The 15,327-nt window shown below is 43.6% G+C and overlaps 1 protein-coding gene across 1 annotated transcript; it reads left to right on the top strand.

Annotated features, from left to right (window-relative positions):
- The first annotated feature begins 6,766 nt into the window (after positions 1 to 6,766).
- Positions 6,767 to 14,534, top strand: aqp12 (aquaporin 12). The gene is made up of 3 exons (XM_043702897.1): positions 6,767 to 7,373; positions 12,922 to 13,038; positions 13,991 to 14,534. Exons 1-3 carry the CDS (start codon positions 6,767 to 6,769, stop codon positions 14,170 to 14,172), a joined length of 906 nt encoding a protein of 301 aa, XP_043558832.1. The 3' UTR covers positions 14,173 to 14,534.
- The last annotated feature ends 793 nt before the right edge of the window (positions 14,535 to 15,327 follow it).

Consider the following 15,327-nt stretch of genomic DNA (forward strand, 5'->3'; position numbering starts at 1 on the left):
TAATTTGGGCATCACCATTCTGTGGAGGCTCCAGGTGACCTGATAGCATTTCCCACATTCATAGTGTTACTTGCAGTTGCAAATTTCAACCACTAGATATCACTTCAGCATCAATAATGCAGTGTGATAAACAATCTGCCCTCGTGTTCTGGGGTAACGCTATGGAAGGTTCAATAGTAAATTTTACAAAGAGTAAACAGCCACTAGTAATCATGCAGATTGGGTATGTAATTAATAAATAAATTGATGTAGATGGTATGAATATGTTTTGATGAGGAGAAAAAGGCAAGTCAGGCACTGCTTTATTTTTCATTCATTCACAGGACGTGGGCTAATTGCTGTGGAGAAGCTGCTGCTTTGAAACACTGCAGACCATACGGTGTGGGGTCACTTATGTCTGTCAGGGAGGATGTACCTGGAAGTTGTGCAGGTGATATTGTTCCAAATCAGGATAGTGTATGAAGGGGATCGAGAAACTGAGGGATCTCAGGGCACAGGCACAAAGATTACTAACAGCATTGACAGAGGTGATAAGACCATGTCTTTTTTTAATAAAAGATAACGTGTGCTGTGGGGTTCATTTTTTAGTTTGTCCCCAAGTTTGACTAGTACTTCCCAATACAAATGGTTTACGCAGAGCACTGTCCACAGGCGACTGGGAGAGTAGTTTCTTTTGAATGGTCTATCATTTGCTGCCCATTATTTTATCTGGGTGGTGCAATGATGTGGCAGCTGATAGACCCATTTGTTGCTGTTGAGCTCTGCCCATGCACACAGTGATGTAGTTGCAGCAAGTGGAAGGTCACAGCAGGAGCACTACAGACTGAGCGAGTATTTGTTATGCTCCAGCCGGAACTGGCTGCGTCTTCCCAAAAGGCAATCATCTTGCAGGGGCAGCACCACGCAGAGCAGTCAGTCATTCTGTTTCTATCAGGTTGTGTGATTTTATTTGTGTTCTTACAAGAAGTTATGACAGACATCTCAAGTACGGCGATAAAGAGAAAAACCCAACAGGAAATAATTGCAGCCCAAAAATGTTTGTCTGCCTTTTTTCTTTGAACAATTTTGTTTTATTGCTTGAAGTAGAGGAATGCTGTCGAAGCCTTTTCCCTTGCACCCATCAGGACAGATCACAAGAATGCCAAATCTCCAAGGGAGTGACAATTTATACTGGGTGAGAAAGAGTACTGATTGGCTGGCATGTCAACTCTATTCACAATGTTAGCATGGAGAATGCACCAGGGAGCTATTGTCTCCAATATGTTTGTTAAATAAGAAAAAGGCACAATGCCCTGGACATCTTTGTCCTTGCAGATGAGAGTGTGGTGCTGGAAAAGCACAGCAGGTCAAGCAGCATCCAAGGAGCAGGAGAATCGACGCTTCGGGCGGGAGCCCTTCATCAGGGACTTCGGCCTGAAACGTCAATTTTCTTGCTCCTTGGCTGCTGCCTGACCTGCTGTGCGTTTCCAGCAACACACTCTGAACTCTCGTCTCAAGCATCTGCAGACCTTACTGTCTCCATCTTTGCCCTTGCAGAAGACAAGTGCCTGTATATAGATATTATATAGTTCAAAACAAGCGTAAATCAGTCACATTGTAGCCCTGACAAATAATCTTCAAGTGGTTAGTGTAATTCTTAACAGGGAAGCATTGGAGATGAGATAAAAGATTGTTTCACCGTTAATGAAGAATCAACCAACCGGGTAACGATGAAGCCGCTTGCTTTCTGACTGGCATACCCTGAGGTACTATAAGGACTGGTGTTGCCAAGTGCCAAACAATGAGACAGCGTAGTTCAAACCGAACACCAATGAGAGCACCTCCAGGGAGGTGCCCAAATCAGAATTAATGACTTGAGGGACAGAATTAGGAAGCTAAGGTTTGTCAAAATTTGTGTTGAACCATAGTCAGACCACATTTTGCACGATTCTGGGTCCCATAGGGGCACTGGAGAAGGTGCAAAAAGGATGGATAAAGATTAAATGTATCATCTCAGTCCTGATGTAATTAGGAAAAGCTGAATAGATTAGGAGTCTGTATTTGAGAAGGGAGGGACGATGTGACAGATTTTTGAAAGTTATAAAAGGATAGATATGAAGAAAATGCTTCTACTGAGATTAAAATGAGGAACCATAAAAATGACACAGTCACTGATAATTCAATAGGGAATTCAGAAGAAATTTCTGTGCCTGATGTGTGCGGAGAATCTGGAGCATGCCACCACAGGGTGTGGGTTGAGGTGAATAACACAGATCTGCCTCAGGGAAGCCTGATTAAACCCCTCAAGTGCCACATTGAAAGGATAAGGTGAAGGAAAGCAAGTGGATGCTCCTGTGAAATAGGTGCATTGGCATAGACCAGCTGGAGGGAACATCTGTCAATCACAGATTTTTCAGCACAGAAGGAGGCCATTCAGCCCCTCAGTATGTGAACATACTCTCTGAAGCAGCAATTCATCTTGTGACATGACAACCCCTCCGTCCCCCTTTCACTTGGTAACCCTGGACAAGCAATAATCCATTTCCCTGTTCAGTGTCTACTTTGAGGCTGCATCCATCACACGCATGGGAGGTTTAGTACAGATCTTAACCATTTGCTGCTTGAATTTATTACTTTCCTTTCAAAGGGGTGCTACACCTTTACACTAGCGTCCTTTGACAATATTGTGTGGTCACCTTCACTGACCCACCCAATACTGCTCCTGGCTTGATCTGTGTGAGCTGTACTTTATGGCAAATCAGACCCAATGCTGCTTTGGAAATCAACTTCTTTTCAGCACCCAATATTGTAAGAGTTGAAGTAATTCTGTATAATCATTGATTCCAGATAAAGGTTGTTTCTTGTTGTGGTTTCTACTGCCTGAAGGGAAACTGGTCGCAAGCAAGATTTCTTGGCCAATGGAAGGAGATGTTGACTGTGAGAGCACAATTGGGGTCAAGGGTTGCATTCTCTACACTTATCGCTTACAGCCTGTTCCTTCTGTTGATTTCACAGGAAGGATTGCAGAAGAGTTTTAAAAGCAGCTAGAATACCCTACCAGATAGAGCAGTTGAGTCGAATTGTTCAGTTAAAATGCTGATAGGCTGCTTATGATACTGTTCCTCACAGACCAGTGCAATAAAGAATTCAGTACTGTGTGTCTGTACTTAATATTCTATACCCATTTCTGCATTCTTTGACTTTATACCAAATTTTAGACATCCGAAAGTGGTCTACCTTTGAAAACAGATAAGCTGTTGAGGTGGCACTGTCTCAGAATAAAACAGACCCACCGTCATTGTGAGGAAGGTTTATTCTGCTTAAGTTGAGCAAAGCAACCGACCAAAGTGGAATAAAGTACCTTGCTGGTTATTTGAGAAGCGAAGACAAGTTAGGTTGACGGGAAGTAGCAAATCCAGTCGGAGCTATTGTCCTCAGCATCTGGTGGGAAGTCCAACAGGTGAAGGTTTAATATTAAATCTCATCTTGCCAACTATGTTTATTTGGCACGATAGGCTGAAGAAATGTTAACACCATTGATGGGAGGTGTTCCGTCCACATCATAGGAATGTTACTGTACCATCTCTAGGCTAAACAGGCTCATCCAGGGCAGGTGATGCGCTGACCACAGGAATGGTTCTCTGTTCAACCCTGTCAGAAGCAAATATGGGTAACTGAGGGAGCAGAGGATGGAGTTGGGAGGGAGGGGGGGGGACAGACACCAGTTTGGGGTGGGCAATGAGACTTTTGGATGTTCCTGCTGGGGAGGGGAAGTGTGGGGAGATGGGTGTGGTATTTGGAGGATGGGAGTTAAGCCAGTGTGTTCTTTTATTTGGGGAAGGGTGGTGGGTGAGATAGGGCAGATATGAGGAGCAATGGTGGCAGCAACAGCACAGCCCAAGACAGCTGTGTGGGAGGAAGAGGAGTGGGTCTGAGGCCCCTACCCCATCCTGCTCCACAAAACAAGGTCAGAAAACTTTGGCTGAAATACAACTCGCTTGCATGTGAATTCCATTGAGGCCAGCACAACGTGAGGTGATCTAAGGCCCTTAGCTTGGGCCTAGTCCTCACCCACTTTGCTGCTCCACTGTTGAGGAGCCAGACTCAGGAAATTCCTCCTTTAAGTCTGTGCTCAAAACCTACCTCTGATAAAGTCACCTGCCTTGCATCTCTTTGAAGAAAACACAGAAAATGTTCCTCAGCACAGGCAGAAACAGATTTAAGATTTCAGATCAATTACCTTTCATCAAAATCTGTAACAGTTAGAGATATAACTGGTTTGAAGCAAGTACAAAGGCACAGGAAGATGGAGAACAGAAAAGAACACTGAAGATCAGAGGTAGAGTGGAAGACTCGATTAGATCCCTACAGTATGGAAACAGACCCTTCGGCCCAACAGGTCCATACTGACTTTCCAAAGAGTATCCTACCCAGACCCATTCCCCTCCCCTATGTTTACCCCTGACTTGGCAACTTAGCATGGCCAATTCACCTGACCTGCACATCTTTGGATTATGGGAGAAACTGGGGTAAACCCATGCAGACGTGGGGAGAATCTGCAAACTCCACACAGACAGTCACCCAGAGCTGGAATCAAACACAGGTCCCTGGTGCTGTGAGGCAGCAGTGCTAACCACTGAACCGCTGTGCTGCCCCAATATTAAATGACAATATGGGGCCTCGATATGGAAGTTCTTCCCCATGATACAGTGAACTGCTTTGGGGTATTTAAATGCAGCAAAGCAATTAATGGTAGGGCCCTGAGTAGTGTCATCAAACAGAGAGATCTAAGGGTTCAGGTACCTAGTTCTTTGAAATTTGCTTCACATTTAGCAGGTTGGTGAAGGAGGCGTTTAGCACACTTGCCTTCATTGCTCAGTCCTTTGAGAATAGGAGTTGCAATGGCAAGGTGAGGCCTCTTCTGAAGTAGAGTGTCCAGTTCTGGTCACCCTGTTATAGGAAGGATAATTATTAAACTGGAGGGGTTCAGAAAAGATTTACCATAATGCTTCTAGAAATGGAAGGTTTGAGTTATCAGGAGAGGCTGGGAGGTTTTTCATTGGAACGTAGGAGGTTGAGGGGTGACCTTACAGAGGCTTATAAAGTCATGAGGGGCATAGACAAGGTGAATGGCAAAGGTCTTTTCCCTGAGGACTTCAAAGCCGGGGGGGGACATTTTTAAGGTGCACATTGCGGTTAGGTGCCGTTGGCAAACACTCCCCACAGCGTGACCGTGCACAGCCAAGGAGAGAACACGAGAGTGGTGCAGCCCAGAGACCACGTTACCTTCACCAGCAACTTCCTCACAATGATGCTAACCAGCTTCAGGCAGGTGGTTCCGGTTGGGGCTTGAGGGGACAGGCCAGACCAGAGTCCAGCTGTTGAGTACAGGAGTTGGGACGTCATGTTGTGACCATACAGGACACTTGAAGTATTGTGCGCAATTCTGATCTTCCTTCTATCAGAAAGGCTGTTGTGAAACCTGAAAGGGTTCAGAAAAGATTCAGAAAAGAATGTTGTCAGGGTTGGAGGATTTGAGCTATTGGGAGAGGTTGAACAGGCTGGGGCTGTTTTCCCTGGAGCATCGTAGGCTGAGGGGTGACCTTATAGAGGTTTGTAAATTCATGAGGGGCATGGATAGGGTAAATAGACAAAGTCTTTTCCCTCGTTTGGAGGAGTCCAGAACTAGAGGGCATAGATTTAGGGTGAAATGGGAAAGATATGAAAGGGACCTAAGGGGCAACATTTTCATGCAGACGGTGGTACGTGTATGGAATGAGCTGCCAGAGGACATGGTGGACACTGGTACAATTACAGTATTTAAGAGGCATTTGGATGGTTTAATGAATAGGAAGGGTTTAGAGGGATACAGGCCAAGTACTGGCAAACGGGACTAGATTGGATGAGGATATCTGGTTGGCATGGACGAGTTGGACCGAAGGGTCTGTTTCTGTGCTGTACATCTCTATGACTCTATGAGAGGAGAAAGATTTTAAAAAGACATGAGAGGCAACTTTTTTGCACAGGGAGTGGTTAGTGTGTGGAATGAACTTCCAGAGGAAGTGGTGGATGTGGGGTACAGTTTAAAAGACATTTAGATAAATACATGAATAGGAAAGTTTCGGAGGGATATGGGCCAAGCGCAGGCAGTGGGACTAGTTTAGTTTAGGAACATGGTCAACATGTCATAGTTGGGCCGAAGGGTCATTACCCATGCTGGATGACTCTAACTTTATAAATGTAATTTGTTTTTGTATCACTGCATACTTGTCTCCTCCAGAAAGCAGTAATGTATAGTCATTGTGAATCCCTTCCTCATTTCTCAGTCCCCTCGCATCATGCTTAACGTTATCCTGTTAATAATCTGGATGGATATTGCAATTCAATTTTAAAATTTTGTAAATGGCAGGACATTGTAAAAATGTACTTCAAACAGATAATCTGCTCTGGGAGACAGCAAATTAAAAAATAAAACCCACTCGAATTATTCTTAATCAAGCTGTTTGGATATATCATGACTTACCTCAGGGGCAGGTGGGACTTGAACCCAGGCATTCTGCTCGTTATAGATAGATGAATTTACAGTTGAGTATTAGTTTTTATTCACCGCTGGGTGTAAGCACTAGTTGATCATTGACCAGCATTTGCCTGGTTCTGCTTTGAACACGTGTACTTATCCGTCATTGTCCTTGAGTTCATGTTGAATGTACACACTGCTGTGAGATTTTTGTTTGAGAAAAGCGACGAGGTGTTTGGAACCACAAGGACTCCGGTCTTGAGTTAAACCATGGCTGGACTCAACGTCTCCTTTGGGTACTTCTTTGCTGTGGTGGCTTTCTGCGAGGTGATCAGGAGGACTTCCAAAAAGCTTTTGCCGTTTTGGTTCTACTCCAATGTTCTGCTCGAGCTCCTGGCTTGCCTGCAGCAAGCTGCCTGCTGGTTTGAGCTCCGGATGCTGGTGATCATAGGGCCATGGGGCGGTGGGTTTGGAATGGATGTGGTTATGACCCTGCTGTTCCTCCTCACCTCGGTCCACGAGGCCACGTGTGACAGAGCTGAGGCCAACCCCCTGGTCACAGCGCAGGGATTCCTCCGCTCCAACAGTCTTGCAGTGACCAGCATTGTGAAGATCTTGGCCCAGTTTGCAGGGATGCAGTTAGCCAGCGCCGGGGTGAAAAGGTACTGGTCCTGGGAGCTGACAGATTTCCACCTGATTCAGAACATGATGGCGAGGGACTGCAGCTCAGCTATCGAGACATCGGTCAGCCAAGGAGCTTGTGTTGAAGCTGCTTGTGCCTTCCTTTTCCACCTGGTGCTGATGAAGTTCGAAGGAGCAGCTCTCGGATACAGGATCCTCTCTAAGGCTCTGACCATCACTGCTCTAGTGCACGTAGGTAGGTCTCCACTCCATGAGTCATCTTGAGAGCTTCTGAAAGCAACCTCGTGCTTGATCTCCCATCGCTGTAGGAGGCTGCAGATTGGGAAGGGATGTTTCTGGGGAGGGGGAAAGACAGGCTGTGTTGCCGTATGGCTCATCACAATGATATTGTCCTGATATAATTATCATACTGTCATCGATCCTGTGAATGGGCAGAGTAGTGGGACAGGCAGCATCGGAGGAGCTGGAAAATCATCATTCCTGGTGAAGGGCTCCGGCCCGAAACATTGATTTTCCTGTTCCTCGATGCTGCCTGACCTGCTGTGCTTTTCCAGCAACACACTGTTTTAACTCTGACCTCCAGCATTAGCAGACCTCACTGTCTCCAGACTGGTGGGACCGGTGAGTGAGATCTAGGAAGACTGGAGTAAGACATGGCCAGTTGTTATTTCAGTGGATTAGAGGAGAGTAAGCAGAAGAAACTGAACTAACAGGTGTCGATGGGGCAGTAGGACCCTGTGCTCCTGGGACAAGGGTGCAGCAAGGGGAAGGTAAAACAGGGTGAAGTGGCTGTGACAGAAAAGTGAGTCTGATGGGCGAGAAATGATCCTAACATTGATACTTTGCCTACTCCCTGCCAACTCAAGGTTCATTCCTGCTGCCATTGAAGCACAAGTTTTTCTCACTACTCCAGTTACAGTGAATTCATGAGTCTATCATAGACATTTTTAATTAACCTGCTCAGCTGTGTTCTGCCATAGCTTTTCGAGTCGGTGGGACTTGAAGCCAGCCTGCTGGCTCAGAGGTAAGGACACTAGAATCCTTGTGTCTACTATAAACTTAGTATAAGTCATTTGTTGTCACAGTATAGTGCAGCTTTTTTTAAAAACAAAGCAAGAGACAAAGATTGAGTGCATAGACATTGATATTCAAAGCCACTGTTTTAATTTTCACAGGAAAATGGACAGTTGCATAATTGTTGCAATAATATAATAAAAAAAACTTGACACTGCTCCTATTAATCAGTTGTGTTGGTAATAATACATGGCATAATGTGGCATATCAGTTGATGTGTTGCATCTGTAGTAGGTGGGAGCTGTTGGACAGTGCCATCCACAGCAACCACATCAGCAGTGACTGTCTTCAGCTCAAAGCACTTCAACTTAGAACCAACAAGCTTAAGTCTGAGCTTCAGACACTGCAATGGAGGGTGAAGGTTCTCAGGGCAATTTGTCCCAGGAGACAGCCACACCCCTGAGGCTAGGTGGTCAAGGACAGGAAGTTGTGAAAGTGGATGTATTAAGGTAGCACGAGAGGAGTTGTAGGCCACACAATTTTCCAACAGATTGGAGGTTCTTGTAAATTGTGGGGATGGAAACAGGAATTTGGGGCGGCACGATGGCTCAGTGGTTAGCACAGCTGCCTCACATCACCAGGGAGCCGGGTTCGAATCCAGCCTCGGGCGACTGTCTGCGTGGAGTCTGCACATTCTCCCAGTGTCTGTGTGGGTGTGCTCCGGTTTCCTCGCACAATCCAAAGATGTGCAGGTTGGGTAAATTGGCCATGCTAAATTGCCCATAGTGTTCAGGGGTGCATAGGTTAGGTGCATTAGTCAGGGATAAGGGTTACTCTTCAGAGGGTTGTTGTGGACTTGTTGGCTGAAGGGCCTGATTCCGCACTGTAGGGGTTCTATGAAACAAGGATTGCAGTGAGTCTGAGCAAACTGACCATGTTGCAGAGAGATATTTGGGGGGGGAGATGAGGGGCAGAGGTTGGCAGTTGTAGGAGAGGACAATATGATTGGGAGGTTAAATACTATTTTCACTCAAGAGCACAAGTCCTGAGGGCTTTTGCCTTCCCAGTGCCAAGGTTAAGGACAACTTCTTAAGGCTGGTGAGAAATTTAGATTGAGGGGAGATGGATCCAGAAGTCATGGTCCACATGAAAATGAGCAATACCACAGGTAGGGCTTTTAACTTCCACACAGAGAATGTGAGCAGCTAGGTGCTAATTTAAAAAGCAGGACCACAAAAGGATAAATGTCTGGATTACTAACCGAACCAATGAGCACAGGGTAAATAAGATCAGAGTTGAATGCATGGCCCAAAGATTTGCAAAGGAGAAATGGATATCAATTCATGGGTCAGTAGCACCAGTACTGGGGAAAGAGGGAGCTGCTCTTGATATGGGACCAGTGTCCTGGTGAGCCATTTAATTAGGTTTGGAGAGAGAGTTTTAAACTAAAGAGCTTGGTGGGCTGGTGCTGGTGAGATCATTGATATGAGCAAAGATTTGGAAAGTTGAAGAGAACAGACAAGGAACTGAGTAGGATAGCGATAAAGGCCATGGTAATCAAAGTGTACCGACATAAGAAAGTGCAAGCAAATAATGGGGAAAAATGGGAAACGCAAAATGGAATAAAAGGCTCATTGTCTGAATATGATGTGATAACCATTACAGGATCACGGCTGCATAGTGATTAGAACTGGGTCTTCAATATTCAAATAGATTTCACATTTTGGGAGAATAGGAAGAAAAGAAAAAGAATTGGTTGCCCCTGTTTAAAGGATGAGATCAGTATTCAGAACTGATCTTGGGGGTTTGAGGGTTCAAAATGTAAGATCACTTCAGGTGAGGATAAGAAATAGCAAAGGAAAAAGTCACCAGTGAGTCTCGATGGTGGCTACACTGTACGACAGAGTATACTCAAAGAATGTTGACAAGAAAAGACCTGCAATAATCATGAGGGATTTTAATTATCTTAGTTTGAACAAATCAAATTGATTAAAGTAGGCTAGAGGATGTGTTCAATACAGTTTCTCAGAACCACTCATTCTAGAAACAAGCAGGGACTCAGTCCTTTCAAATCTAATAGAATGTCATACAACAGAATCAATTAATGAGCTTATCATAAAGGATTTTTCAGGTAAGACTTTCACATTAAGTGTGAGGATGACAGATGTGGGTCTGAGACTAATATCGTAAACTTCAACAAGGGCAGTTGTAAGACAAACGAATAAAGACAGGATTGGCTAAAGTAAACTGGGAAAATAGCCTCAAAAGGTAAAAGACGCAGTGGCAGACATTCAAGCAGATAGAGTCACAGTGTCATACATCACAGAAACAGACCTTTCCATCCAATTTGTCTCACAGCACCAGGGTTCCAAGTTCAATTCCAGCCTTGGGTGACTGTGTGGAGTTTGCACGTTCTCCCAGTGTCTGCGTGGGTTTCCTCCGGGTGCTCTGGTTTCCTCCCACAGTCCAAAGATGTGCAGGTCAGGTGAATTGGCCATGCTAAATTGCCCATAGTGTTAGGTGCATTAGTCAGAGGGAAATGGGTCTGGGTGGGTTACCCTTCGGAGGGTCGGTGTGGACTTGTTGGGCCAAAGCATTTGTATCCACACTGTAGGGAATCTAATCTTGTCCCATTTGCCAGCATTTGGCCTGTATCCCTTTAAACCCTTCTTGTACATGTACTCATCCAGATGCCTTTTAAACGTTGCAATTGTACCAGCCTCCACCACTTCCTCAAAGGTTGATGAAAAGAATGGTGATGAATTGGAGAAGTGAATAAACTGGCAGCAAATATAAAAACAGACTTGTCGAAGCTTTTACAATTTATAAAAAAAAGACGATAGTAGTTAAATGTTGGCCCCTTAAAGAAGAGAATTGGGAATTAATGGGAATAGCAGAAATCGCTGAGACTTTGAAGTACCATTTTGTGTCTTTCTTTACAGGAGGAAATACAGAAAGCATTCCAAAAATAGTAACAAATCAGAGGCAAAAGGGGAACTTAAAACAATGACGATTTCCAGAGAACATGTGCTGGAAAACCAATGGAGCTAAAGTCCAAATCCCCTTGGTCGTAAAGGAAATAGCTATAGAGATAATGGATGTGTTGCTTGAAATCTTACAAAATCCTTAGATTCTAGAAAGGTTCCAACAGATTAGAAACCTTACAACATTTTTTTCTCATCCTTCTCAAAGACCCCTTAAATCTGACTTCTTTGAATATTGGTTGCAATATACTTACACTGTTCAGTTTCAAATTTAGTTTAATGGGAGATTTTACAAAGTTAGAAGAATAGTACGTGAAGAATTTCTTTCAGACTCAGTGAATTATTGCAATTAAACGGCTATTGCATTTATACATACGTTCTTGTTGCAATCAATAACAGATTGGTTTCCAAAATGATTTTTGATGGTTGCACAAGGAAAGAGTTAAAAATCCAAATATTATAACCAGTTGCTTTTCCTTGGTGATATTTTATTTCGTATAGCTAGGGTTGGTGAAAATACAGTTGTTGATCAAAATGTGTGATGAGAAAAGCAAACAATCTCTTTTCCAGAAACATATTAAAAGGCAATTAACTTCAGTAGTCTGTAAGGAAGAACTACATGAATGTTGCCACAGTTGGAGGGTTTGAGCCATAGGGGGAGGCTGAATAAGGCTGGTGCTGTTTTCCCTGGAGTGTGGGAGGCTGACGGGTGACCTTATAGAGGTTTAAAAAATCATGAGGGACATGGATAGGGTAAATAGACAACATCTTTTACCTGGGGTGGGGGGAGACCAGAACCGGAAGATATAGGTTTAGGGTGAGAGGGGAAAGATTTAAAAGGGACCTAAGGGACAGCGTTTTCATGCAAAGGGTGGTGCATGTTTGGAATGAGCTGCCAGAGGAAGTGGTGGAGGCTGGTACAATTATAACATTTAAAAGGCATCTGGATGGGTATATGAAGAGGAAGGGTTTAGAGGGATATGCACCAAGCACTGGCAAATGGATTGAGGTTAATTTAGGATATCTAGTTGGATGATAGGGCCTGTTTCAGTGCTGTACATCTTTATGACTCTGATTCTTTGACTTTTGGAAACATCTTTTAGAATCACTTTGCTGAGAATATGCTTCTTTTCCACTCTCCTCACTACCACGTGATTGCACCCTAACCACACAAAATAACGTCATCTGACTCACCATGAACTACATTTCATGAGGGTTCGCTATACAATAAACACAGAAATACTCACCATGCTCATGGTAAAATCGATCCTGATGAGCAGTCAAAGACATGGGTATGCTAACTCTAGTCAGCTTCAGAGGATATCCAAAGTTCTTCTACAATGGGGCTTTCCTGATGTCACGTCTGGGGCTGTTGTTCATTAATTGAATGCGATGAATTTCAGTGCCTCGTTAATTACACTATCACCATACTACGTTTTCCAATTTGGCGGTTTGGCCGAAGGTGAATTGAATAGACCTTGGTCTTTTCTCGACTAGCAGTTGTTAAAATCCTTTTAGTTTATGATCACACTGTCCCTGTTAAGTAGTCTTTTTATAGATTCTGCTGGTTCGGCAACGTATTTCTATAATTTCTACTTTTACTTCAGATTTACGTGCTTCCAATTATCTTGTCATGACCATGGAGATGTACGCACTGGTTATATGGGTGAGATATGTTCTGGAGCCTGATTTATTGATTTGTGATGATAGCCATGCCCTGAGAAGGACTCTGAGAATGAATTGGATTTATTGCTTTGTAATCTGTGACTGTGATTTCCCCTGCAGCTGGCCCCTACACAACAGGCCTGTTTAATCCAGCACTTGCATTCTCAACCACGTTTCACTGTTCTGGAAATACATTGTCAGAATACATGGTAGTCTACTGGCTAAGTCCATTTATTGGTGAGTACAGCAGTCCCTTTCCTCGTTCATGAAGGCTAAGAGCCCAAATGTTAGCACTCAGTGTATCAATGCTGTTCTCATAATGGCCAATCCAACTGGACAGTTGGTTTGTGTCATAGCAATTTAACATTTTATGTGTCATTTACATGCCTGGCTTTGTATTGATGCTGTTTTGGTCATTGTGCAACAGTAGCTGCATCATTGTAACTCTGACTTTATGCATCTATCCTATTAATGTTTCTGTAACTGAATAACTGCTATATAGCTAACACTTCAGACTGTTAGCATATGTTGCCTTATATGTGTTAGTCACATTATATGCAATACTCGAGAAACAAGGAGCAAAATCCAAAGAGTGGTCAATAACAAATGGAAAAGAGAGCCACTGATCAAACCTGTTTTTAAACCTTCACAAAAGTTAGTTTCCAACTGAGTCATTGTCCCTACAGAAGCACCTTTAGAAGTATAGTTCTTATGCTTACTGCTGGTTACAATAGACTGAGCCACACTCATCAAGTTGATCTTTGACCTGAGCTGTATTTACTGATCCCGTTTAGAATAATGGGAATTACAATGACTTTAGTTAGGAGTGGAAGATGAGTCTGGGTTCACACTTCTGATCACTATCCAGTTACACCACATGTGTCTGTGTCGGTGAACATCTGATCAGAGGTGTGAACTACCACATGAGAAATGGGCATTTAGATTATGGACTGGCACTCCGCAGCTCCCTCCAATCAATCCCTGATTCACAAGGAAGTACAAGTTTTCCATAACAGGTTAACTTGCTAGACATCCAATGGATAACGAAAGATCAAGTTGTCAGACAATTGATCTGCTTGACAGATGCTTGTGATTATTTATAAGGCTGACCCCTCCCAAATGTTCACATGTACCGTGGGTTCATTCATACTAGAATCGATCTGACTCTATCCAGTCCTCTCTGTTACAGCAACAATTTTGGCCATCTTTTTGTTCAGTGGAAACATTCCTCGGCTTTTCTGCAAAAATCTACTCTACACACAACGGACAAAGTACAGAATTCCCAAAGGAAATTCAGCACAGGATCAGGACGAGAACAAGTCAGTCAGCAGTCAAGGAAAGGAGACTCTTGGAAGAGGAGCTCAACGATGAATCCTTGTATCAGAAAAACACGCAAGATCGGAGGTTTGATATGAGGAGTTTGTGTGTAAACCTTGTGTTTTATTTTGTCAAGTGATACTTTGTCTGAAAGAATGGTGAAACCCGATCTATTACTAATTATCTAAAGGAAATTGGTTACATATACTGAAAAAAAATACATGCAGTTGGAAATAAATCAGGAATGATTGGATAGCTCATTCAAATATTCAGCAGAAAGACAAGGGGCTAAATGATCTTCTCCATCGCTGTAAGATTCTGTGAGTCTGTCAGCAGAACTTGAAGTCACAGTGTGCTTAAAGGTCCCTACTGCGGCTTATTCCAGCGTGTCCTAAGTATCTCACCTTGTAACAATATCTAAGGCAAAACAGACATTTCAGTTAAGAATAAAAGAATTTTAAAATGATTTTTGTTCACCTTATTTACTAGACTGCTTTCAAAGGGATCCATGGTCATCAGGGTCATAGAGTCTTGGAGCTGTACAGCACAGAAACAGACCCTTCGGTCCAACTTGTCCATGCCGACCAGATATCCTAACCTAATCTAATCCCATTTGCCAGCATTTTGCCCATGTCCCTTCAAACCCTTCTTATTCATATACCCATTGAGATGCCTTTTAAATGTTGTAATTGTACCAGCCTCCACCACTTCCTGGCATCTCAGTCCATACACGCACCACCCTTTGTATGAAAAAGTTGACCCTTAGGTCATGTTTAAATCTTTCCCCTCTCACCATATACCTATGCCCTCTAGTTCTGGACTCCCCCAACCGAGGGAAAAGATCTTGTCTATTTATCCTATCCATGCCCCTCATGATTTTATAAACCTCTGTAAGGTCACCCCTCAGCCTCAGATGCTCCAGGGAAAACAGCCCCAGCCTTTTCAGCCTCTCCCTATAGCTCAAACCCTCCAACACTGGTCAAATGGCCTCCATCTTCATAAAGTCTTTCTACATTTGTGAAAGAGAATAAACTAGGGAAAGCTCAATTTCTGCAGAAGATAGTTCAGTCTTATTGAACACTAATTATCCAGAGGACAGTCAAGAGTCAACCATATTGCTGTGGATCTGAAGTCACATGTGAGCCAGACCAGGTAAGATTAATGAAACAGATGGGTTTTTCCTGATAATCAACAATGGATTCATGGTCA

This window comes from Chiloscyllium plagiosum, chromosome 13 (assembly GCF_004010195.1).
Source record: "Chiloscyllium plagiosum isolate BGI_BamShark_2017 chromosome 13, ASM401019v2, whole genome shotgun sequence".
Taxonomy (NCBI): Eukaryota; Metazoa; Chordata; class Chondrichthyes; order Orectolobiformes; family Hemiscylliidae; genus Chiloscyllium; species Chiloscyllium plagiosum.